Consider the following 26540-nt stretch of genomic DNA (forward strand, 5'->3'; position numbering starts at 1 on the left):
TTTTAAATGCTCCCTTAGGGAGTGAGCATCAGCTGATTTTTGTCCAATTTTCATTTCTGCTGTAACAGGACAACATGGAGTTCAATGCCTCACAATTGCTGTGTTCTTCCTCCCCCAGTACCCAGAGTTATTCTCTGTACCAGGCCACTGCCGCCAGGGTAGGGAAGAGTGGCGTCAGCCATTCAGCACTGCTTTTTCTATCTCTTCAGAGCCTCTCTCAGCGATATGAAGTTAAAACCCAGTGCTATGAGTGCTCATCTGATTTTTGTTTCTTATGAAGGTGTTTTTGTTTTTTTTTTCTGTGTAGATAGTTATTAACTACTTGGTGTCCTTGCACGGAGGACGATTGGTGGAGCCTTCTATTCCACCCTCTTGCTCTTGCTCTGTCTGTCTCTCAGAAAGATTCTTAACATCTTTATTTGTCAGATATTAGAAAATTAAAACCACTATGAGATACCAGTGTACAACCACTCAAATGACTAATACTAAAAAGACTGACATTACCAAGCATTGGTACCATGTGGAGTAACTGGAACTCTGATATATTGCTTGAGGAAATATAAAATGAGACAATCTTTTTGAGAAATTTGTCAATTTCTTAAAAGGTAAAACAAATACCATTTACCCTAGCAATTCTACTCCTTGGAGTTATGCAATAATAATGAAAGAGAAATGTTTCCAGAAAAAATATTCAGCGATGAACAGTTTTGTTCAGAATAGTCAGCAATGGAAACCACCCAAATGCTCAAAAACAAACGAATGGTTAAATTAATTGTGATGTATGCAAATGATGGAATACTGTTGGAATATGATTTAGCAATAAAAAGAAAAAAACTACTGATACATACAACAACATAGGATGAATCTCAAAATATATCCTCTAAGGAAAAGAAGCCAGACTGAAGAAAGTACATATTGTATATTTCTTTTATATGGAATTATAGAGAAGTCAAAACTAACTTAGAGTGATATATAGCAGATTAGTGGTTGCCTGGATCTTGGGGTGGATGGGGGAATTTGCAACAAAGGGTCACAAGGGATGACCTTTGTGGTGGAAATGTGCTGTATCTTGATTGTGGTGGCAATTACTTGGATGCATACATTTTTCAAACTCACAGAATTGTATACTTAAAATGAATACATTTTATTGTCTGTACATTATTCCTCAATAATAATTTAAAAAGGAACATGTCAATGTAAAAAATTCTGGTTAACTGAAAGTTACCATATAAAATATATATGATGTGTATATTTTTAGAAATTTAGAAAATTTAAAAGAAACACAAATTCATCACAAAAATTATACTGACCATGATTTCCTTCTCTATGGGAGATCTTCTTTCACTTCCTGAAGTTTCTGATGGTCACTGTTACCAACATCAACAGCAGATATGGTGTTGACTGACAGAATCCCCATATGCATGACTATTTTGAGTACTGAAAGTACACGGGAGCCTTTAGCTACAGTTGGTTATCTTTGTCTATATGCACAGAGGCTCTTCTCATGTTGGGATATTTGACTTCTGTTGCAAAGAACACAGTACAGCTTATCTTGTGCTTTGTAAGTTAACATCTGTTGCTCAGAAATTCAGCTATGTCTTCTTATGAATCTGTGTTGGTATCTGGAGGAAGGAGGTATTCTGCTTAATTACTCTCACACTGCTAAATCTTACTTCCCAGTAGGGATTTGGAAAGCAAGGAAGTAGTAAAGAATGGTATTCATTTTGTGGTCTCTTCTGATGCCAGCATCTTGTAACATGGGGAGAAGCACTGAGGGCTGAAGTTTTTCAGTACGTTTTATTTCACAGAGATGCTCTATATCTCAAATCACTAGCACATTAATAGGCTTTAACTGGTTTCTCTGTCTCCAGTATTTTCTGATCCAAGTCATTTTTACTTAGTTCCTCCAGTCTAATCATTCCAGTGGACTAAATCAGAGGCCTTCCTATCAATTAAAAAAAATCAAGCAAGTAACTGTGATAGAAGTATATTTATCCATAAATTTTATGAGTGTGCTTGTATATATGTATAAATATTATAAATACATTTATATATAAATTATACAAGCATTACTATACTAATGAAATATAAAATATATGTTATTTTAAAACATATTTCTTACTGTAGTGTTATTATTCTATTATGAACTGGTATTACAAAACATGGTACATACATAGGGTGAAGTTCATAGTTAATAGTAAAAGTGAATCCACATATCAGGTAGTCTTCTTGGTAATTTAATATTATTTTGGTTGTCTTTCTATTAGCTAAAATTATAATACAGTAATATGACTAATGAAAAGCTCATAATAAAAGTATAGGTGTCAGTTTTAGTTTTCTTATTTACTTAATTGAATTATCTTTAGTCTGGCCCTTTTTTATGAAAAAGAAAAAAACTTCTAAAACCACATGTCTATTTTGGGATTGCTTGGATAATTAAACTCTGCAAGTCTAAAGTCTACTTAACCAGCCAGTATATTACAGCAAACTGCAATGCAGCACAATCTGATCAAATGAATGAGGGTACCATTCAGGGCAGTGGAATTCTCACTGTTTTTAAAAATATCTTGAGTACTGAATATGGTATCTGGCTATCCTGGAGGTGACAGTGGCAGTACAATGTTATTAATGCTTAATTTTTATTATTTTAATATAAATATATAAATAAAAATAGAAGTGCACATGTTTTCCTTCCACATCCAGATCAATTGCCTTTACTTCCACTGCCTAATTGTAAGTGCCTTGAACACAGCTGATGCTCAGTAAATGTCTGTTGAAAGAATGAAGGAATGCTATTTGGTATAAGGTTTTATTTGTTTGAGTCTACGCCTAACTCCCCTAATTAAATTATAAGACTCTTGAGGGCAAGGATTGTATGTATTTTTTTTTTTTTAGTTTCCAACTAGTCCACAGCAAGAAACTAAGGCAAAATTAGCCAGATGAAAATGGTCCCATTATGTACCCTGTTTAGTGTGGCTCCCAAGAGCCATTTATCATTTAACCCAAAAAGCAAGGCTACTTTTGCATTTAGTCTAGTTCTTTAAAAATTATTTGCATAAGCCCATTGATATTAATAATCAATGATCAAACATTTTCTCCTCTCTACCCCATGCTATGCAATAGTGCCTAAAAAATCATTACCAAACTGTACTATAATTATTTATCTATGTGCATCACATATTAAGCTGTAAATTTATGAGGATGAGAACAATGCTTGTCTTATACTTAGCATAATAACAGCACTTATAGCAGGTGCTTGATAAATGTTTTACTGAATGAGCAATTCATTAGTTTAAAAATAAGAACATTTCTTTCCATCAGGTTGGTAGACCATTTTACTTGAAGAAAACATTTACAAAATAGAATTAGTAGTACATATAATTTTTTACACAGAGAGACTAACTTACTTCCAGTTACTGAGGGCCTTTAATCAGAATGATGTAATTGCCTCAAGTCATTCATATCCCTTTACACATAAAGTCTAAAAAATTACAGAATACTTGCACTAATTTTCTCAACTATACTGTAATACTCGTATGACACTACATATAGAGATGATCTTAAGTAGTGCCCAAATGTATTAGTTTTCTATTGTTGCATTAAAATTACCACAAATATAGTGGCTTAAACAATACAAATTTTCTCACAGCTTCTGTAAATAAGGACGATAGATATGAATTAGCTGGGTCCTCTGCTCAGGATCATGCTAGAATCAGAAATCAGAGTGCTGACCAAGACTGCGATCTCTTTTGAGGCTAAGGTTCCTTTTGCAAGCTTGCTGGTTGTTCACAGAACGTGGTTTCTTGAGTTGTAGGAGCTCAGACCTCAGCTCCTAGAGGCTACTTAGTCACTATATTTTGAGGAAAACCTTTTCCCTTTCATCTTGGGTCCAGTGATTGGTGGCCTGCAAACTAACTGTCAATGGACAGATTAACAGATGAAAACACAAGGTTTATTTATACATGCATGATATGCAGATGGAGTGCTCAGTGAGGAGTAACTCCCTGAATAACCAGAAATAAAGGCTCATATACTAAACTTAACAAAAAGGTTAAGATTTTAATTGGAAAAGTATGGAATGGTCTACTGGGCTTTATGATGCTTATGGACAGCTACATTTGCACTTCCTGGTGATAAGGATCAGTCTTTTTTTCAATCAGAAGGGGAGGCAATGGCAACTATATTTTCAGGAGGGTCTGCTTAAGTTTGAATAATATTTTTTCTGTTGCTGCTGATTGTTCAGATGCTGTCAGTTTAAACTGATGTTTATACCACTTTAGTGAGTTATTAATGACTTCCATTGCCGTATGGCCTTCTCTACAACACTGCATTTTGCTCTGTTGCTGCTTGTTGTCTCTTTTAAGAGCTTGTCTGTTCAAGTCGGGCCCACTCAGGATAATCTCTCTTTAATTAACTAAGAGCCAACTGATTAGGGACCTTAATTACATATTTTTAAAAGTCTCATTTCTATATAATGTGACATAGTCACAAGAACAATATGAAACTCAAGCGGAGGGATTATATAGGTCTTGTCACCAGAAGGATGTTTTGGGGGCAATCTTCCTACCATACCAAATGACAGAATGAGAAGTTAAGTCCAGTACTACAGGAAATCATAAAATACAGAAATGATTACACACATTCTACACAGATAAGGTAATAAAATTGATGCTATGTGCCATTTGGTTAGGCCAGATGATATCTCAGATCATCCATAACAGCATGTGGAAAAAAGAAAGTCCATTTGTGAATTCAAGAATATTTTTTAAACCATCTTTAAAATTTTTCTCATACCTGATACAGTTTTCAAGCATAGAAACATGCATATAACATAATCATAGTTAATTTCTCTTCTTTGAAATTCCAACTCCTCCCTTTAGCCAGTTGGGTCTATTGGTCACAAGTCCCCTCATTAACCACAAAGAGATGCTATGGCCTGTATTAGTTAACTATTGCTGTTTAACCAATTACCCCTGAATTTAGTGGCGTAAAACAACACAGAGTTTCTGTGTACGTCTATGAATCAGGAAGCTAAGCATTACTTAACTGGGTTCCCTGCTTTGGTCTCTCTCACAGGGCTGCAATCAAGATCTCACTCATGCAGGATTATTTCCAAGCTTACTCACTGGCTGTTAACAGGATTCAGTTCCTTCAGAGCCGTTAGTCTAAAGACCTCTGCTCCCAGCTGGTTTTGGTCAAGGGCCACTACCACCTCTGTGTCACATGGGCCTCTCCAACATGGCAGTTCACTCATCAAAGCAAGGAAAAAAGTAACAAGACAGAAGTTATCACCTTTTGTAACCTAATCTCAGAAGCGGCATCCCATCATGTTTGTCCTATGTAATTCATTAGAAGCAGGTCATAGGTTCAGCCCACACTCACAGAGAGGGGTATGAATGCAGGAGGGCAAGGATTGTTAGGTGCCATCTTAGAAGTGTGCTTCCCACAGTGCCTGAATGAGGGTACAATTTATCACACTGAGGAGAAACAAATTAAAGTGCTTATTTCCAAGAAATGAAATAAATAGTTGCTCTGATTACATTTATTTATTCAGAGCCAAAGCAACCAAGCTTGATGGGACTGGATTTATAATGGGAGTGGTTAGCCCTTGTCTGAGGAGAGAGGGCAAATGGAACCTAAAGATGAGAAACTAAACTCAACATCAGAGGAGTAACATTAAGTACCAGGTCCAAGGTATGATTTTGAGACTGTGGATGAGAGAAGAATAAAAGGTCAGAAGCCCAAGAATACCAAGTCAATGTAGAAGCAAAATATCAGACCAGATATAGCCGAAAAGTTCAAGAACAAAGAGGACTCCTGGCTTTAAAGACACAAAGTTAGGCTTTTCCTCTCAATTATTGAATGGTTATGAAGTCCTGTTGTATTTTTGCTTTACATTCAAACAAATAGAAAACTTACTAGTTCAGTGAAAATGTAGAAATTGGGAAGTACTATTCCAAATAAAATTAAAAGTCATCAAAATATTCATTTTTTAGCCAACACTATATTATATATTTCTTACAAAATGCATAGATACTGTTTTGTATCTATTGGTTTTATTTTCTTTTCTAATAATATTTACAGTGTGAAGCACCGTTTTATACGAGGTGCTTTGGCTACACCTCGGAGTCATCTGGCTTAAAACACATACCGGTGAAGCCACCATTGGCTTCTTCTTCTGCCTGTCTATTTTTATTTTTAACATTCCCTTATTTTGACCTTAAGAAGCTACTTTCCATGAAGATCAACAAATCATGTGCTCTAGCAAGTATAATATCCTTTCACAGTGTTTTCAAAAGTGGTGATTTCCTTGCCTTTAAAATTTTATTTTTACAATTTTTTTACTTGCCACAAAACCATGTGATAGAAAGGTGAAACTAAAGCCATATTGAAAACAAAGAACCACTCATTTCTAGTAAAAGAAATCTAGTTATACTTAATTCCCTTTTTGCCTGCCTCCAAGTATAATTTCTACTAGATTACAGAAGTAACCAATTACTTTCATCTACCTTTCCCTTCATGTGCCTGGAAACTAACTTTTTAAACTCTTATTTTGAGAGTTTAAATTTATTTTTAAATAAGTGTATTTATTACCTCTCCTAATCTTAGATCATTTAATCATAATTCTTCTTAAACTTTCTTTCATTTCTATCTGTAGACACACTTCTTTGTATATATTGAGTTTTAGCATCATTTGTTTAGCTTTCACTTAAATTAGCAGTCAAATGAATAGCAACTAATAAATCAGTATGCAGCAATTTAAATGCTTATTAAAATTTGCCAATCAGAACCTAACTCCCAGCTTTGCTTACTCAGAAAGGACTGACATTTTCTTGCCACACCATCTACTAAAGATAAGGCATGCAGTTTCAGATTAAATTAAATATGGCATTTCTGTATATTTGGGTTATATTTTATTGTTTTTGAAAAAGGAAATCATTCTGAGAACTTATCTAAATTTTAAAGGTTATGATTTTCAGGGTATCAAAATATTTTGCAAATTATTTTCTTTAACAACTTACCACAGTGTCTGAAATTTAGGCACTTGTGATTCTTATGGGCTGTTAAAGCTGGATAGAGAGATACATAGATATATATACATAAATATAGAAATATACATAGATATGGAATATAGATGTAGGTATATATTGCATCACTGAAAAAAAATGCTTCAAATAGCTTATAAGACCAAGGCTTTGAAGTGTTGTATGGATAAACTTAAGGTTTCTGTGTGTGTTTGTGTGTATTTATATGTATGTGAGTTTTGGGTTGGGGAGTGAAAGAACTAGGAAAAGATATGCCTCAAGGAAGGGAAATCAGGAATGGGACAACAAAGTGCACTCAGAGGAAGCCTGAGTATCAGATAGGGAATGATGGTACTAGGACAAGGTCATGAAACAGGAAACGGTGTCAGAATTTAAAGCATATCTACCCTCTAATGTATGAAATCTTTAGAATATGTTAATTTAATTTTAGCTCTTCAGTGGGTTATGCCTAAGAATTAAAGGAGGCTTTAAGAAATAAAATGCAACCTTGAAATAACTTTTCTTTATTGGGTCCTAATAAAGAGTTTCAAATGGCACTCTCTATTTGTGACAAATCACACACATGTTCATTGCTACATTTCTGGAGTCTTGAAATTTGCAACTGCCAAAAATAATCAAATAAATAGTCCTTTTTCTTCCTAGGAAGAAATTCTTCTAAATTTAGAAGCCAATTCCCAAAAGAGTTTATGCTGTTGAGAGAAAATTTGTGAAGAAAAGAGTCTATTAGTTAATTTTTAAATGCTGTCAATTTTTAAATGCTGTTAATTTTTAAATGCTGTTGACTTGTAAGAACAGTTCATCATTTATTCAATATGTGAAAAGTACTTGACCTCATCTAAGTTTACAATTGCCCAAACACAAGGTCAGGAATGAAGTTAAATATGTCAGCATGGTACTGCCTTCTTGTCTTATTTCTCCTTTCCCCTATCACTTTTACCTCTTGTGCCTTCCGAAGTGAATGAGGTAACACTTCATATGCTGATTGCCTGTGAAAAGGGCATCTTTATTCATTGAGACAATCCTTCTAGGCTTAAAATCAACCCAAAATCAAGGAAAAGGGTAAGACTGCAAAGTATTTGGGTATTGGTGAGTCTTCATAGATATCGCTTTATGAACGATCACTTATGTCCCCCATAAGGAAAGCCAATTCTAGTAAGTGTATTACATTCTTGGTTCACAGAATAGATGATTATTTAAATTTTAAATTTAATTATAAGGAAATCTTCTTATTGTTTAATAACCAATTTGATCTGTTGAAGTGTTCTGTGTCTTATGTCAATTTATATAAAGGACCCTCCTAAGGCATAAAAAATAACTAGTATTACATTTCTTAGTATTTTCTGTGGCTCATTTGAGGGAGGGGTATGGATATTGCAAGAGGGAAAGAAGTTGGGAAGGGCAAAGACCTGGAAATTAACCACACTATGCCTTGTTATTCTCCTAGGGTCTCATGATTCCTTCAGCTTCTACATTGATGAAGCCTCTCCAGTAGGTCCTGAGCAGCCAGAAACTGTCCAGAATTTTGTCTCTGTGTTTGGAACTGTGGCCAAAAAGCTCATGCGGAAATGGTTAGCCACTCAGACAATGAATTTTACTGGCCAGCTAGGAGCTGGAATTCGTTATTTTGATCTTCGAATTTCCACCAAGCCCAGAGACCCCGACAATGAACTCTATTTTGCTCATGGTTTGTTCAGTGCCAAAGTCAATGAAGGCCTTGAGGAGATCAATGCATTCCTCACAGATCACCATAAGGAGGTAGTGTTCTTGGACTTCAACCACTTTTATGGGATGCAGAAATATCACCATGAAAAACTGGTCCAAATGCTGAAAGACATCTATGGAAACAAAATGTGCCCAGCGATTTTTGCCCAGGAAGTTAGTTTAAAGTACCTGTGGGAGAAGGACTATCAAGTGCTGGTCTTCTACCATAGTCCAGTGGCTCTGGAAGTGCCCTTTCTCTGGCCTGGGCAGATGATGCCAGCACCCTGGGCCAACACCACAGACCCGGAGAAACTGATCCAGTTTCTTCAAGCATCCATCACTGAGAGAAGAAAGAAGGGATCGTTTTTTATATCTCAGGTGGTGCTGACCCCCAAAGCTAGCACTGTGGTCAAAGGGGTGGCAAGTGGCCTCAGAGAAACAATCACAGAAAGGTAAGTGTCTTTAAAATATCAGGGGGGAAACCTCAAATAATTTAACTTGAATTTATAGAGCTCATAAGTGATGAAGCTGAAATTATACCTATGTATATTAGGTCCCCGGGGCTGCAATAGCAAAGTACCACTAATTGGGTTTCTTAAAAGAATAAAAATATATTATCTCACAGTTCTGAAACCTAGAAGTCTGAAATCAATGTCAGCAGGGTTGGTTCCTTCTGAGGACTCTAAAAAAGAATCTGTTTCATGCCTCTCTCCTAGGTTCTGGTGGTGGCTGGGAAGCCTGAGTGTTACTTGGCTTATACATGCATCACTCCAGTCTCTGTCTCCTTTTTCTCATGCCATTTTCTCATGTGTCTCTGTGTTTTCCTTTGCTTATAAGGATACCAGTCATATTGAATTAGGGCCTGCTCTAATAACCTCATCTTAATTACTTCTGCAAGGAACCAATTTCCAAATAATGTCACACTCACAGGTAGCAGGGGTTAGGACTTTAACATGTATTTTTGTGGACCACAGATCAACCCATAACACCATGTATTTTGACTCCATGTCTAGTTGTCTTTTCATAGCACCCTTTTTCACATTTGTGTAGTGCTTTATAGATTGCAATATCCTTTCTCTACCATTTGCAGTCTTTTAATATCCCTAATTCCATTTGAAATGCATAACAACACTGAGAAGTAGATATCGTATTACAGATTTAAAAAATGAGGTTCAAAAAAGTGATATATTTTTCCTAAGACCCCTTCAACAGTGAATGATAACACAGATACTGAAACTCTATTCTCAAACTATATCCTATGCCTTTTATACTACATACGCAGCCTTATAAGGAATGGTTACCCTGAGAAAGTGGTCACTTCATTGGTCAAGCCCAGCCAAACATGTAGGATGTTCATTACCTGTGAGGTATAATTTGAGCAATCACAGTTTTTCCTGCGAGTGTGACACAACATACTGAATTGTACATATTATTTATTCTTTTGAGTTAAAATATTAAACAATGCAAACATCATCTGAAGAAAGAACACAAATCCTTATCAGATCTCTTATTTTTATCTTTCACTGACATTTTGAATTATGCTAAAGAGACACAGCATGAATGTTTTGCTTGGACCCAAGGTCTTTGTGGAAAAAGACAAAAGATGAAGAGAAAAGATTAGGCAGTGAAAATAGTATGTGTGACCTTGTGGCATAGCATATAGGATGGGGAATGAAAGGAGATAAAGCTTGGAGTGGTGCAAGAATACATTTTCCAGAAATCTTTTAACCAGGCTACAGAGAACCTCATCCTGTGAGCAATGGGGAGCTAGATAATAAAGTTTAAAAGTAGCATGACTTGACATGATCTGTGTTTTATGTAATAATTGACGCAGCCTGGAGGATTGATGGAATGGAGAGAGCGAGCAGTTAATAGGTGCTTAGAACTGTTTCAGCAAGGTAATGCAAGCTACACTGGGGAAGCGAAAAAACACAGAAGGGGATAATATGCAAGCAATGAAAATTAAAATGATTCAGTGACTAGTTGGCTATGTGGTATGAATGGGAGAAAAGAGTTCAGGATAAGCAGGACAGGTAATGGAAGCATTCACAGAGTCAGGAAACAAAGACACAGGGACTTGGGAGGAAGTGGGGAAGGTACCATCAGGGTCATGCTGAATTTAAAGCATGAGTAAGGCATTCAGGTAGATGTGGCTAATTGATCATTACAAATATAGGCCAACTCATTTGGGGGTTGTTGGCATTTCTCGATGGTGAAAACTCCAAGTCATTGGAGTGGAAAGGTTCCTCCACATAAAATCATAACTTTCTTCTGTTACTCAGAGTGGTCCATTAGCCGGGACTGCTCTGTTCCTTAAAATTTAAATAACATTACCAACCATTCATTGTATACTCTATGAAAGTGCATGACTTTCTCTATGATTTCTGCTAATGTCTACATTTCTTATATTTGTATGGTAGGTCCCTTTCTACTACTGGATTATATCATTTTATGGCTTAATTATCCCACGCAGTCTGTCCATGTCCCATTCTGAGACATGAAACTTGCTTCATGTTCATTTCCACAATGTTTTTTAGATTTTACTGAAGATCTGAAGAGGCCAGGAATGGCTTATAATCACAATAATGTACATAATTTAAAACCAAATTTTAGACTTGTCTTTAATTACAAATCTTCTGCCCTAGGATAACAGCCCCTGACAACATCTATAACACTGTACACCTCAGCTTCATATCCTCTGACTGAATCTTCTCCTTTACCATTTTTCACTTCTTTTCTTTCATTACCCTTCAATTGCCTTTGAGACCCAACGTTCTAGATGATTGTGTAACTAGATTAACATTTCTAGATGATTTTGCCTAACTAGTCACCTCTCTCCAGCTTCCTAAGCCTAAATTCAGCTAGTTCCAACAAATTATTCATCCAAACAAGAGGGCTTTTTGCTTTATAGCACCATTTTCTACAAACGTTATTTTTTCTGGTAATTAACAATTTACCCCCTTTCTCACAAACTTAGAAAGTGAGGGAGTTGTGTACATATAAAAATGTGTTATTTTTAACTGTATCCCACAGAGTCCCCAGATTTTGAAGAATCTCTGATGGGTCACTAGAGGTGGAGAAAAGGCAGCAGGACCCTGGCAGGGAACTGACTCCAACTCCCTCTATTCTCTCCACACCTTGAATGAAAGAAGCTTCATTTTTAACTTTTACATTTTGGGCATGATGCAAGTCTTCCTATGACCTCTTCCAGCTTCCAGCATAGTTCTATGCTTAGGAAAACACTTACTTTTATTAAATGCTTGCTTTGCGTTTTAGCCAAGAACTTTACCCTCATTTTACCTGTGTAGAGATCATCCTTTGAAGAAGCCAAGAGGAAGAATTTACTCAAGGATAAATGATTTTCATTTTTTTCCTCTTATGGCATTTGATGTAATTTAGAAGTTTTCAAGCCAGAGTTAAACTGCTTTTTGGTTACTCATGCTCTAGTACCCTACTACTAAAGTAGGATTTGTGGGTAAAAAAATCAAATCAGTTAGGAAAGTGCTGAACATTATATTCTACACAACTCTCCCAAAGGATTCACAGTGTACTTTAGCATATAAAATGCCTAAGGAATATTTTAGTGATGAATCCTATTTAAATTTAACTAATACAATGTTTTCCAAGCACTTAAATTTTGTTCAGATAACTCTTATTAACAGCACATGGAATTAATTTTTAAAAACTGCTCTCAGCCCTTTAATTCAGAACTTCCTACTTGCCTCTAGCTTATGTATCTGGAATAGTAGAGTTGTATCATTGACAAGAAAAAGGAGAAGAAAAAGAAATTTTAAAAGTAGGAATGAAGACTCCATATAGAGAGCCAATTCTTTCCTCTATAGGATTATGAAAATTACTTACAAATAATTTGCCAGTATATCTGAACCTTGTCATTATAGATGTGCTGGCATTCTCCAGTGGAGTTTAGCCTCAGAAGTACTAGAAAGACTTCCTTTTTAACCATTTGCAAAGCTGTATTCTGAATGTTATATTAATGTGAAGCTCAGTTTTTTGTTTTGGTTTGGTTTGGTTATTGGACATACTCCAGCCTTCTGCATGGAGCCTATAGGAAAAGCTTATTGTCAGCTCTGGGGTCATGCCTTGCAAAAGCAATTTATTAATACTTATCACTTATTCAGTGAAGGAGCACTTGACTCCCCAGAACTTGTTGGCTTTCTCTTCTTACCAAGTGATGAAGCCTATGAAGTGAACTGATTCTGACATTGTCCTCGCTTTTGTGCAAAAGCCATTCATTCATAAAGTCCTGTGATGGCACCAAAAGGTGTAGTAAGTTCTTCTGTGCCATGAAAGGAAAGTTACCAGGCAATTAGAAGACTGCTCTGGGCCTTACATATTTTCATCTGCACAGTTTGGAGTTTGAGCTAGATTACCTCCAAGATCCATTTGAGTTGTAAATCCTACAGTTCCAAGATCCTCCATTTGACTAGCTAGTTTCTCTACAATTTTTAAAATCATGCCTAATATTTGGATTAACAAAACTCTGAGCACATGCATTTAGAAAACAGCGCTTGAAGTTGTGGGTGACTTTCAGGGAAACTAAATCTAGCCTGGATTTAGGTACCATAGCTTTCGATCTGGCCAATGGTTCTAAATACTGCAGATTCATTTTCTACATTGTAGCAATGCCAAAAGACACAGATTTTTATTTCTTAAAGACCTATTTTTAATTTCTTTTTCAAACACCAGTTTTTGCACCTCACCCCCATGCAATTCACACATTCTTAAAAAGAAGGTGTGCAACTTGAGTAAAGTCCTTTCCTAATTTGCGGAGGTTTATTAACTTACAGGTTTTTCTTAATTTAAAAAATGCGGTCATACTACCTATCAGAATTTTTAAGCAGCAATGCATCTTTGCAAGTAAAGTGATGCTGAGTTAAATTAAACAATATTTGTACAGGCCAACAGTTGAGGTAATGATTAATATAACAATAATAATAATAACTGTTATTATTAGGGGTTCACTATCTGTTAGATCCTTTACTGTGTTATATTCATGATTAGGTTCAATATTTATAAAACCTCCAAGTGTAGGTACTATTGCCATCCTATCTTAACAATAAAGGGACTGAGCCTTAGAAGTGTTAAGCAACTTAGCTGGATAGCACAGTTAAGAAAAGGTGGATTCAGAATTTAAATCCAAACTCTATCTATCTGTTTATTCCCAAATATAATATTTAAATGCCTAATCTGTTCTAGACACTGTAGTTCAAGTGACTGATCTCAGATATGGAGCCTTATAACCATTACATCATGCTATCTCCCTGCTATTTGTGAGAATCCAAAGAAGTGACTGCAACTTTGTTTTCATCTTATTAAATGACAATATCTAGATCAAATTTGGCAGTACATTCAGGTAGACTGAGTTCAATTTAATCCTTATCTGTTGAACAGCTCCTATGAGTACGGCTCTGCATTAAGTGCTGTGAGGCATATTAAAATTGGTATTTGCCATTGTTCCCATCAAGCATCAAGTGGGTCTGAAAAGACAAGAACATGCAAGACCTAAATACAAATTGGAGAGAAACAGGAGAATTAAAGATCAAGGCCTATGGTGACTTAGAGGAGAGAGATATCTGGAAAGATTTTGGCTGGCTTTGACAAAAAGCACTGGGATAGGCAGAGATGGGTAGGGGTAGCTTCTCAGGATGAGGAAATAGCAAGAGCAAAGCATGGAGGTAGGAAATCTTGAGGACAAGAGAAATCAGGGTTGGTTAGAGAAACAGAGTGATGTGCAAAGGAACATGGGGGATGAGTCGAGGAAAAAGTGAAGGGGGAAATTATGGTTAGCTGAATTAGGCATATATTAGGAAGATATTGAGGAGGGCAAATCAGAACTGGACTTCAGGGGATGAAACCCACCTAATTATGTAGGTTGAGTAAGGAAGGAAGAGACTGAAGAAGAAGCCACCAGTTTAAAGGGGGAAACAGAGTGGCATGCCAGCAAGTGTTTAGAAAGAAAGAGATAAAAAATGCTGACATGGTTTGACTTCAGCCCTACTGACAGTGCTGCCCCCTTGGAATACCATTTACAGTATCATTTTATATGGATGACATCCCTTGGAGTTGGATGATGGGCAGCCCTGGCCACTTAGTCTCATCATCACAGTGATCATCTTGAGTGTAAGGTAGAATTTTCAGGATGTGGTTGTGAGTATACACCAATATTACCCAGCTGGGCAAAGGAAGACAACTGTAGTTGTTGAGCCCACATTATGTGCCAGGCACTGTGCTAAGAACGCTACATGATTTGTGTCCATTTAAGGCCTTGCAGCCTTACAAATTAGGTATTATTAAATCCATTAGAGGTGGAAATTGAGGCTGAGAGATGTCTAATACCTTACTTTAAAATCCCATATTAAAGTAATTCCTTAATTAATAAGCTAGGATTATTACATGGGTTTGTTTGACTCTAAGTCCCATGCTTATTGTTGCAGATTAGGTAAAATTAATATTGCTTAGCACTGGCTGCATTTAATACATTATCTGTCATCTTGGAAGGCAGAGTCAGGTCTAGGGGTTTGGGAAAGTAAATTATGCTGGTGACAGAGTGGGCAAAGCTAAGAGAAGAGAAGGTTTGAAGTGTGTGGCTTTGCCTCAAGAAAGCAAACCCTGATAGGATGTTAGCATGGAACCCCCTAAGGAAGCATTGACATAGAACATGAAGGGAGTTAGAGATGACTGGGCTTAATCCTTCTTGCCTTGTGCCTATTGCTCATTTCACCATTTTTTATTAAATAAGGAAGTTGAGGCCAAGAGGAATGCTAATTGATTGCCCAAGGACATAGAGCTAACTGGAAGCAGAGAAAGGATTAAAATTCAGGACTCCTGGCTCCCAGTCAAAAGAAGAGACACCCCAGAGAGGGATAAGGCCAGAGGATAAACAGAAAACCTAGGGGTGAAGGGGGCAGAGCATACCAGGCTGCACATACTAACATGGAAGGGCTTTCAGTCTGCACTGCACTCAACACTGCATGGTGCCCTGGGGCCTTGCCTGGAGGGGATAGGGGGTAAAGTCAAAGGTCTAGGCCACAGATTTTGTGCTGGACCTACTTTCTCTGGGCTTGCTCTCTCTTCCTCTCTCTCTCTCTCTTTCTTCCTCTCTTTATCTCTCTCTGCATCATGAACCCAACAGACTCTTTTTTTTCTCTCCAATGGGGACACACTCCAGCTCACAACCCTCCTATTGCCCAATTTGCCTTTTCCTTGCCTGTACCCGGAAGGGATGGGTCTAGTCTCTTGGAAGTTTTTCAGCAGCAGTGCCAGTCATTTTAGCAGTTTGGAGAGCCAGGAAAAGCCTCACTTAGAGGTTGAGACTCAGAATGGTTCAAAGTCAGCTGTTCAAATGGCTTAAAGTCAGACACAAGACAGTACCCATCTCCATAAAGAGAAGCTTTCCAGCCCCGCCCTTCCACCCTAGGCCATGTCCCGAGACAGGTCAGCACAGCAGCAGAGCAGAGCAGCTGACAATGGATATTTGGGATATTCTATTCAACAGAGAGGGAAAGCGATCTCCTCAAGCTACATATCCCTGAGGAGAAAGAACACCAAGGAGACTATGGAAAGCCAGTGTTCCAATAATCATTGTTTACAAAAAGCTTTCACCATAAGATTCATTTCTTCGATCTGTCTCTCTCTTTGTTGCTCCCTGTCTCTATAGATATGTATGCATACAGATACATATATGTACGTGTGTCTGTGTATGTCTGTTTGTATGTATTGTACGTGGCTTCATTTGTACAAGTGTTATTCCTAATTTGCAATTTAAGAAACTGAAGGTCAGAATGGCTAAATAATGTATTCGGATGATGTTATAAGCCAGTGCCGGGACCAATTCAGAATCTTTTTGAAACACTAGAAAGGGGATTCTGGCTTGTAAATCAAAAGGAAGCTCCAGAAAGCAACCCTTTCCCAGCCTAGGACTTGGCAAACTGGAATGCTCTTATGGAAATTTTGTTAAAATGTAAATTCCCGGATGCCACTTTCAGAGATTCTGATTTAATAGTCTGTGGCTCAAAGTGTTTCATTCTTAACAGACTCAAGTGAGCCCCACTTCAAGTAGCACTGCTCATACCCACAAACAAGCTGCACCTTAATCATCCCTACTGACAAAATAACCTGGTTTTAGTTAACCTAAAGAACATAAACCCCAATATTTATTGGTGCCCTCCTCCCTAGGCTCAGTTAGTTCTTCCTAAAATCTAAGCTACAACTCCTCTACCCACAGGGCCTGCCAGATTCAAGTTCATATTTGCTTGCTGTATCACTCAGGTAGAACTACCTATCAATTATTTCCAAAAAGTAGCACTCAGCTTTTGGCATCTTCTGTCTTGTGTTACTTAGTTTGACCCCAGGATTATTGCACTAATAAGCATAAACAATTTCTCACCTTTGGTGAGAAATTATTTGTTAACCTGGGCTAAAAAAAGCACATTCTCATGTAAGAAGCCTTAATAACTTCTAGACTCAGTGTCTCCCACCAAAGCCAATTAACATTACGGCACTGCATCCCAACTTCCTCCCCAGTGCTAATTTCAAACAAGATGGGAAAGCAGAAGAAGAAGAAGAGGAAAAGGAGGAGGAGGAGTTTCAACTGAAAAATTATGAGGTTCATAAATTCAGAGAAGAGAGAGCTTTATTTCTTATAAAGGATTGCGGCCTGCCGGCTGGCCGTTCCATGGGCTGGGAAATGTAGCCTCCAGTAGAAACTGAGAAAGGCACTTTAAGGAAAGGAAGGGTGAGACAAAAATTTAGGCTGAATGGGTTAGCTAAGTATACATATTCAACAGGTTGCAGGAGAATCTATGAATATTCACAAAGTGGGACGTTTGCATTTATAAATAAGTAAACATGCACATTTCATAAGTCCCATGTTCACTTCTGGCTGGAGACTTAACATTTAAATGCATTAAAATTAGGTCCTATATGTCAAAAAGTGAAACAGAAGACACAGAGACATGTTATGTGTAGCCTCTGTAAACTGACCAGAACCAGTCTACGATTTGTTGTCTCTGATGAGGAAGAAATGCTGGTCAGTTGTGTTGAAACCACAAAAAAGTGGGGAAGTTGGATGGATTGATTTCTATTTAACTCTTGGGAAAGAAAGTCTTTTAGTGGCAGTTAGTGAAGAAGGGGGTATAACGAGGCATGTCCAATCTCCCATCCCATCATGGCCAAAAACTCATTTGTTTTTGTTTTTTTGTTTTGTTTTGTTTTGAGACAGAGCCTTGCTCTGTCACCCAGGCTGGAGTACAGTGGCATGATCTCGGCTCACTGCAACCTCCGCCTCCCAGGTTCAATTGATTCTTCCACCTCAGCCTCCCAAGTAGCTGAGATTACAGGTGTATGCCACCATGCCTGGCTGATTTTTGTATTTTTTGTAGAGAAGGAGTTTCACCATGTTAGCCAGGCTGGTCTCAATTTTCTAACCTCAAGTGATCCTCCCACCTCAGCCTCCCAAAATGCTGTGATTACAGGCATGAGCCACCATGCATGGCCAAGAACTCAGTTTTTAAGGTTTCTCTGGGGTCCTTTTGGTCAAGAAGGGGGTACACTCAGTTGGTGGCGGGGCTCAAGATTTAATTTTTATTTCTCAGAAGGAAGAAGATTCTGTACCAGCTTACAGTTGTGAGACTGTATGACAGAGGAGGGAGTTCATCCTATGTCCTCCGGGGTATGGCAACAGGAAGCGTTGTCTGTAATTCTCCATTTTAACAACTTTTGACCCTAAAACTTTTGAAATAAGAGTGCACATAAAAACTCTCTTTCTCCTTCATTCTGCTGATGTTGTAAGATTAAAGAAGATTAAAATACATTTAAATACAGGCAAGCAATTTTCACAGTTTTAAAGAGGTTAAAGACTAAAGAAGTTTCCAAGTTGTTGAGAAGTCAGATATCTATTCAGTGCCTGGTATGTGTGTGTGTGTGTGTGAGAGAGAGAGAGAGAGAGAATGAATACATATACTTTTCTGAAAAACTGTGGCATAGGATCAAGACTCTCCCACTTTAGTAAACCTCTCTGGATCTCAGTTTTCTTCTATGGAATTGCTGGGCAGATTGAATTTAATTTCTAAAAGAAACTAGCTTAAAATATAGCTAGTATGTATAGCTAGCACTCACAAAAAGAAGTTGAAAGGAGGTAGGTTGATGGTGGTAGAGAGAATAAGGATGGAGTATCTAGGCAGCACGGATATTTACTCAGTCAAGTAGTGACACAATAATTTGTGTAGTTTAGTCAGCAACTGAGGGAAAAGGGAGATTCGTTTGGAATTTCAAATGAACCACATCATGAGATATCAGTAGATGAATGAGTAAAAGGTGTCTGATTCAAGAAGTAAAATAGACCAGATGTGGAAATCTCAGTTCACATTCCAAGGTCATGAGAAGGGGGCCTGCAGGCCAGATCTTCCCTTCTGCTCTATGCAGGCAGGGCTCCTGAGTGGGGCACAAGTCCATTCAGCTGAAAAGCTCCAAGAGAAGAGACATAAATATTTTGTGATTGTCCTTTAGCCAAAGATCCCCAGGCACAAACATGTAGTTGAATGTGCAGGATTTATTATTTGTTACAGCAAGGGAGAACATACCATGGGGTTCATACATGAGACATCCCAGTAAGGGGATGCTAGAAGGGACTTACAAGATTGGGCTTAGGTTGGGTGACTTGAGGAAGGGTCTAAGGAAGCAGGGGTTCTCTGTAGATCAGATGCTGTCAGAAAGCAAGGACAAGTCTATATTTGGATATTTCAACAAGCCTAATCCATAGGGCTAGAGCAAAGTCAAACTGTAATTGGTAAAGGAGTCTCAGTCACTCATTTTAGTCAAGAGAGGTGGTGACCTTATCTGAAATCGGTATTGTGGGAGATTGCTTATGTCCAACAGGCGAATAACATGGCCTGGTTGTGAGTGTCTGGTGAGTTCTCAGTTGTCAGGGGCTGCTTTTTCTTTCCCCGTTTTTCAATAAAATGTGAAAAGAGGAATATCACTTATTGCCATTTGGCTTAAAAGCCTCTAGTATAAATTAGTCTGTCCATGTGCTTTTTCTTTGTTCTTTTTCTCATTAAAACAGTCGAGGCTGTTTCTATGCAAAAGCCCAGACCATTTTGATAATGAGGCAAATCAAAGAGTTGATAATATCCTAGCTGAGGGATTGGCTACTGAGAATGCAAACTCTTCAAATTAGGCTATATTTTCAGTCAACTTGACTTTCTTTCTCTGTGATCTTAAATTTCTCCCTCTACCCTTGGAAAACTGTTGAAATTTCCCAGATGATGGAGAGAAGGGGTCCAGGGCAGGAAAAAAATAGAAGAACACAGCTCTTTGTAAAGGGAATTGCTGATTTTTTAAGATTTGAGAACATTCCATTTGTCTTCCCGAGGTTTCACAATTCATTCAGGGCACAAGGAAGCAGGAGATGGGATGCAGACTGTCATATTTTCAACAAATTGATTTGTTGTCCTCTTTCACAGAGGGAGGCATATTTTTTCTTGGGCTTGTTTGCATGGGTGCCCCTGAGGGCTTGCGATCCAGATGTTTGTGTTGAGTGTACTTGATAGACACAGTTTTCAGAGACTGACCTACTGATAAACAAGGGTGACTCTGACAAGTATAAATGGCTAGTCGAGTGAGGTGATATAAGCCAAATCCTCTCCGCCAAAAGAGATAAAAGGGCAAGGAGTTGCTGTAAGCGTGTCCTACCTAACCAAATTTAATAGAAATATTAAATAACTAACTAACATCACTCTAGGCAATGAGATGTCAGCTTTTAACTTACCACATTTGGTTGATAAAATGATGTTTTCTATAATATTTTCAGTGTAACAACAGCAATAAAAAAGTTAAAACTATAAAATTTTCTCAGAATACCTGACCTTGGAGGATTTTACAAGAAAATACTGCATGCATCAATTGCAGGCACTAATATTTGGCTTTGTTGATTACAGCACAGATCTTCTGGCTCTTGCTCTGTATGTCTGGGATTGTAGCCTATTGCTAATTAACTTATTTTAAAGTATTAACAATAATTAGACAAGAATGGCTAGAGACTTGATTGTCATAATTCATTTTTTTGCAGAAATCACAATTGTATCTTGAACTTTTCCTTTAAAATATTCTTTACTTCCACCCCCTCATCACTTATTTCCCTGTGGCCTCAGCTGTTAAGAGTAAAAAAGCTTACAAGTTGTTTCTGGGGCTGTGACATCCTATCTGGAGGAAGCGGTATATGGCAGTGAGACTGTAATGTGTGATTTCATTAGTGAATGCTAAAAGCACAGACTGCCCTTTGGAAATGGATGTGATATGTGGCCAATATAAAACAGACCAAATTCACTGTGTTGTCTGCTACTTGTCTGAATACCGAACAGAAAAGTTGTTGCCTATATAATTTAGCTCAGGTTCAAAAATTAACCAGTCAAAAAATAAATAAGATAACTCTACCAAAAGCTATTAGTTGGCTGGTCATGGTGGCTCACACTTGTAATCCCAGCACTTTGGGAGGCCGAGGTGGGTGAATCACTTGAGGTCAGGAGTTTGAGACCAGCATGGCCAACATGGTGAAACCCCTCTCTACAAAACTAAAAAAATTAGCTGGACATGGTGGTGGCCACCTGTAATCCCACCTACTCAAGAGGCTGAGGCAGCAGAATCACTTGAACCCAGGAGGCAGGGGTTGCAGTGGACCCTGATGGAGCCTCTGTACTCCAGCCTGGGTGACAGAGCAAGACCCTGTCTAAGAAAAACCAACCAACCAAAAAAAGACAATGAAAAACAAAAGCTATTAATTAATGGGCATCTTTCAGTTTTTGTGGTTCATTTTCAAGAGTTTAATTCAGGTTGCCTGTTTTTCAAAATAAAGCTAGCTTATAATGAATAGATTGTAGGAAAATTTGATCAAGTGTGTAGTTTAGTTTCACTAAATTCAATCTGTTAACAGACAGCATATGTTGATTAAGAAGAGTCATGATGGACTATTGTTAAGTATCCTGAAAACTTAGTTTTTTCTTATCTCACTTTCACATTGGCTGGTTAGGGGTTACGTGGTTATTTAATAAATTTGACTCTACTGCCGTTCACAAGCAGAGAAAGTGCCACAGACATTTCTACATGGTCTTCCATGACATAAGGAGAATTCCACACCCTTGCAGCACACACAACTTATTGCCACTGTATACATATATTTCAACACATCACTCATGTGTCCACAGACCAAGAAGACCCCAAACACAATATGGCTGAGAACTCTTACAAGTAATAAAGATGGAGAGGCTTTTCAATATCATAAACCATGAGCAACGACATTTCCATGTCTCCTGATGCGGGCTGTTTATAGAAAGGCTGTTTCAATGGTCCACCATTTTCTACTCCAGTTAGCAAAGGGTGGTCAGCTGTAGATTGAAAATGTTTATGTGAAAAAGAACTAAAGACAAAAAGCACATGATTATCTCAATAGCTGCAGAAAAGGCTTTTGATAAAATTCAACATCCCTTCATGATAAAAGCTCTCAATAAATTAGGTATTGAAGGAATCTACCTCAAAATAATAAGAGCCATATAGGACAAATCCACAGCCAACCTCATACTGAATGGGCAAAAGCTGGAAGCATTTGCCTTGAAATCCAGCACAAGACAAGGATGCCCTCTCTCACCACTCCTATTCAACATAGTATTTGAAAGTTCTGGCCAGAGCAACCAGGCAAGAGAAAGAAATAAAGCATATACGAATAGGAAGAGAGAAAGTCAAACTATCTTTGTTTGTGGATGGCATAATCCTATATCTAGAAAGCCCCATTGTCTCAGCCCAAAAGCTTCTTAAGCTGACAAGCAACTTCACCAGAGTCTCAGGATACAAAATTAATGTGCAAAAATTGCTAGCATTCCTATAAACCAACAACAGGCAAGTAGCTCATAGTGAATTTGGCTCTATGCCAAATTATGAATGAACCAAATATAGAGCCAAATTATGACTGAACCAAATATAGAACCAAATTATGAATGAACTACCATTCATAATTGCCATAAAAAGAATAAAATACCTAGGAATACAGCTAACAAGATAAGTGAAGGACCTCTTCAAGGAGAACTAAAAACCACTGCTCAAAGAAATCAATGATGACACAAACAAATGGAAAAACATTCCATGCTCATGGATATAAAGAATCAAAATTGTGAAAATGGCCATACTGCCCAAAGCAATTTATAGATTCAAAGTTATTCCCATTCCCAAAAACAGACACATAGAAAAATGGAACAGAATAGAGAACCCAGAAATAAGACTGCACACCTACAACCATCTGATTTTTGACAAACCTGACAAAAATGAGCAATGAGAAAAGGATTCCCTATTTAATAAATGGTGCTGGGAGAACTGGTTAGCTCTATACAGAAAATTGAAACTACACCCCTTCTTTACGCCATATACAAAAATCAACTAAAGATGGATTAAAGACTTAAATGTAAAACCCAAAACTATAAAAACCCTAAAAGAAAACCTAAGCAATACCATTCAGGATATAGGCACAGCAAAGATTTCATGATGAAGATGCCAAAATCAGTTGCAACAGAAGCCAAAATTGACAAATAGGATCTAATTAAACTAAAGAGCTTCTGCACAGCAGAAGAAACTATCAGCAGAGTAAACAGGCAACCTCTAGAATGGGAGAAAATTTTTGCAATCTATCCTTCTGACAAAGGTCTAATATCCAGTATCTACAAGGAACTTAAACAAATTTACAAGAAAAAAACAAACAACCCCATTAAAAAGCTGACAAAGGACATGATGAACAGACACTTCTCAAAAGAAGACGTTATTATGGCCAACAAACATTTGAAAAAAAAGCTCAACATCACTGATCATTAGATAAATGCAAATCAAAACCACAATGAGATACCATCTCATGCCAGTCAGAATGGCGATTATTACAAAGTCAAGAAACAATAGACATGGGCAAGGCTGTGGAGAAATAGGAACACCTTTACACTGTTGGTGGGAACGTAAATTAGTTCAACCATTGTGGAAGACAATGTGTCAATTCTTCAAAGACCTAAAACCAGAAATACCATTTGACCCAGCAATCTCATTACTGGGTATATACCCAAAAGAATATAAATCATTCTATTATAAAGATCCATGCATGTGTATGTTCATTGCAGCACTACTCACAATAGCAAAGACATGGAATCAACCCAAATGCCCATCAATGATAGACTGAGTTTTAAAAATGTGGTATATATGCATCATAGAATACTATGTGGTCATAAAAAGGAGGAGATCATGTCTTTTGCAGGGACATGGATAAAACTGGAAGCCATTATCCTCAGCAAATAAACGCATGGACAGAAAAGCAAACACTGCATGTTCTCACTTATAAGTGGGAGAGGAAAAATGAGAACACATGGACACGGAGAGGAATGACACACACTGGGGCACGGGAGAGTGCATCAGGATAAATAGCTAATGCATGCTGGGCTTAATACCTAGTGATGGATTGATCTGTGCATCAAACCACCATGCACACATTTACCTATGTAACAAATCTGCACATCCTCCACATGGAGCCCTGAACTTAAAAGTTCGGAATCAAAAGAAAAAGAAAATGTTGATGTGTGCTTGGGCATATATGTGTTTGTGCATGTGTGTGTGGATGCATGTTGTGTGTTGAAATAGTTTGAAAATAAGTATTAACATAGTCTTCTCTTTACACCTGTAAGCATACATTGCTTCTTCCTGCTTATTAAGGAAAGAAGAGTTTCACATGCAGTGTGATCTTATCTCCCAATTGAAGATATAAATGATGGTCTCCTGAAAGTGCTCAGATACCCCATGTGGTACTTTTTCACCTAAGTTCATGATTGTCCTAGGAGACATGCATTTACATTCTTTTAGCTTGCTCTGAACCTCATGTTTTCCTTTAGTGCTTTTCTTGAAGGATTTCTTTGGCACTGTATTTTCAAAAGTTGTGTTTTGTTTCCAACATTGTGTGGCTTATCTCTGTGATATTTGGGGGGGTTTTTGTATAGCTGTGACTCTTCTTAAAAATTGAGGTGGGGCGCATGTTCTCACTCATAGGTGGGAATTGAACAATGAGAATACTTGGACACAGGGTGGGGAACATCACACACCAGGGCCTGTCGTGGGGCTGGGAGAGTGGGGAGGGATAGCATTAGGAGATATGCCTAACATAAATGACGAGTTAACGGGTGCAGCACACCAACATGGGACATGTATACATATGTAACAAACCTGCACGTTGTGCACAAGTACCCTAGAACTTAAAGTATAATAAAATAAATAAATAAATAAATGGTGACCTATTGAGAACAAGGACAAAGGATAGCTTCAAAACTCTATTTTACAAAAAGGGTTCCGCTTGAGATATTTCAAGTGAGTAGATGTAACTTAGGAAAAGTGAATGAAACATTAAAATGAAGCAGATACAATACTAAAAAAAATTGAGGTGGGGAAGAAAGTAATATAATCCACTTGATACTAGGATGGTATTTATGGTATGACTTTAGAGAATCCTAATTTCTTTGAAGTAGACCAAAATAGTGTTTCCCAGTGTCCCAGCACTCTTCAGGTTACCCAGGGATAGAAACAAGAATCCATCCATTTATTGAGTTGGCCAGTCACTTAGGCAACAAGAACATAGAATGTGCTGTGGGCTTAGAGTGGGGACTGGAGAGGCAGTCCTTCAGTTACAGGACAATCTCCTTGGAGTGTGAGATTTTTATAAAAGGCAAACCTAGAGAATGGCATGAGATATTGTTTGCAACTGTGTACTAAAATTATCTGTAGTTGACATATGCCATAGGGATTCCAAGGAAAGAAAGATGGCAAAAGTGACTTCTTCAGCATCTTAGCACAGAAATATTCTGACCTTTTCTGAACTTTACCTTTCATTGCGACATGGCAATTTATGCCCATATATCAGGTGCACATCTATTTTCTCTACTCAAATGTGATATTCTCTTGTGATTGTCTAAATCACTGACCACCAAAAAATGGTAAAAAAGAAAAATTTCTATGGTGAAAAATTGTGCTTGGATTTGAAAACATTTCCCCACAATAAGATATTAGACTAGGCTAACAAGTGAGAGTTCCCTGGAGGCTTGAAAGATCCAGCCACAGATTCACAACACTTTGTGTGCCTATTGGTGTTAGGAGAAGATGTACATAAGAGAGAAAAGTGAAAGCATTATGTGAAAGGTCTGTATTTTGACAATAAAATTTAGCAAGTTCCCTGAGAAAATTTGCTAAATGCATGTTACGTATTTTATTTTTAAAATTCAAGGTGGAAAAATATGCTTTGAGATTTGACATTTTGTCCTGCACAGTTTACATGCCAAGATACATTCCTTGATTATCAAAAGTACACATCAAATGAAGTAGATTCCCTCCCTTATTGAAGTAACCTGACAAAAAGGGAGCCACTGCTGGGACTTCTGAAAGACAGCTGAGGAGCAACCTTCTAACAAGTGTGGTTGGCCTTCGCACTGCTTTTTCTCTTTTCCTTCTCAATTTTGTAGTGAGAAAGGACAATTTTATAGCAACTTGGCAAAATGATAGTGCAGGAAGTCCCAGATGTTCTTGCCCCAGCTGTCTCTGAGATCTAATAATATAGAGTGGGAATAGCACATCTCCCTAAAGAGCACACACATTTTAAGTTGCTTTAATTTTCCTGCCAATTAGGCTTTTAAGATGCCAAACCCATCTCCAGGCAACCTTTGTGACAATTTCATATCCTTTGGTGAAGGAACCTAAGGCAAATAGGATTTTCTG

At 37.6% G+C, this 26540-nt stretch overlaps 1 protein-coding gene across 1 annotated transcript in view; it reads left to right on the forward strand.

Annotated features, from left to right (window-relative positions):
- Positions 1-26540, forward strand: part of PLCXD3 (phosphatidylinositol specific phospholipase C X domain containing 3) — a 203419-nt gene that overhangs the window by 119180 nt on the left and 57699 nt on the right. Inside the window, exon 2 of the mRNA XM_517786.7 lies at positions 8491-9199. Within this exon, the coding sequence (XP_517786.2) occupies positions 8491-9199 (709 nt within the window). The remainder of the gene's footprint in view (positions 1-8490; positions 9200-26540) is intronic.

Source organism: Pan troglodytes, chromosome 4 (genome assembly GCF_028858775.2).
Source record: "Pan troglodytes isolate AG18354 chromosome 4, NHGRI_mPanTro3-v2.0_pri, whole genome shotgun sequence".
Taxonomy (NCBI): Eukaryota; Metazoa; Chordata; class Mammalia; order Primates; family Hominidae; genus Pan; species Pan troglodytes.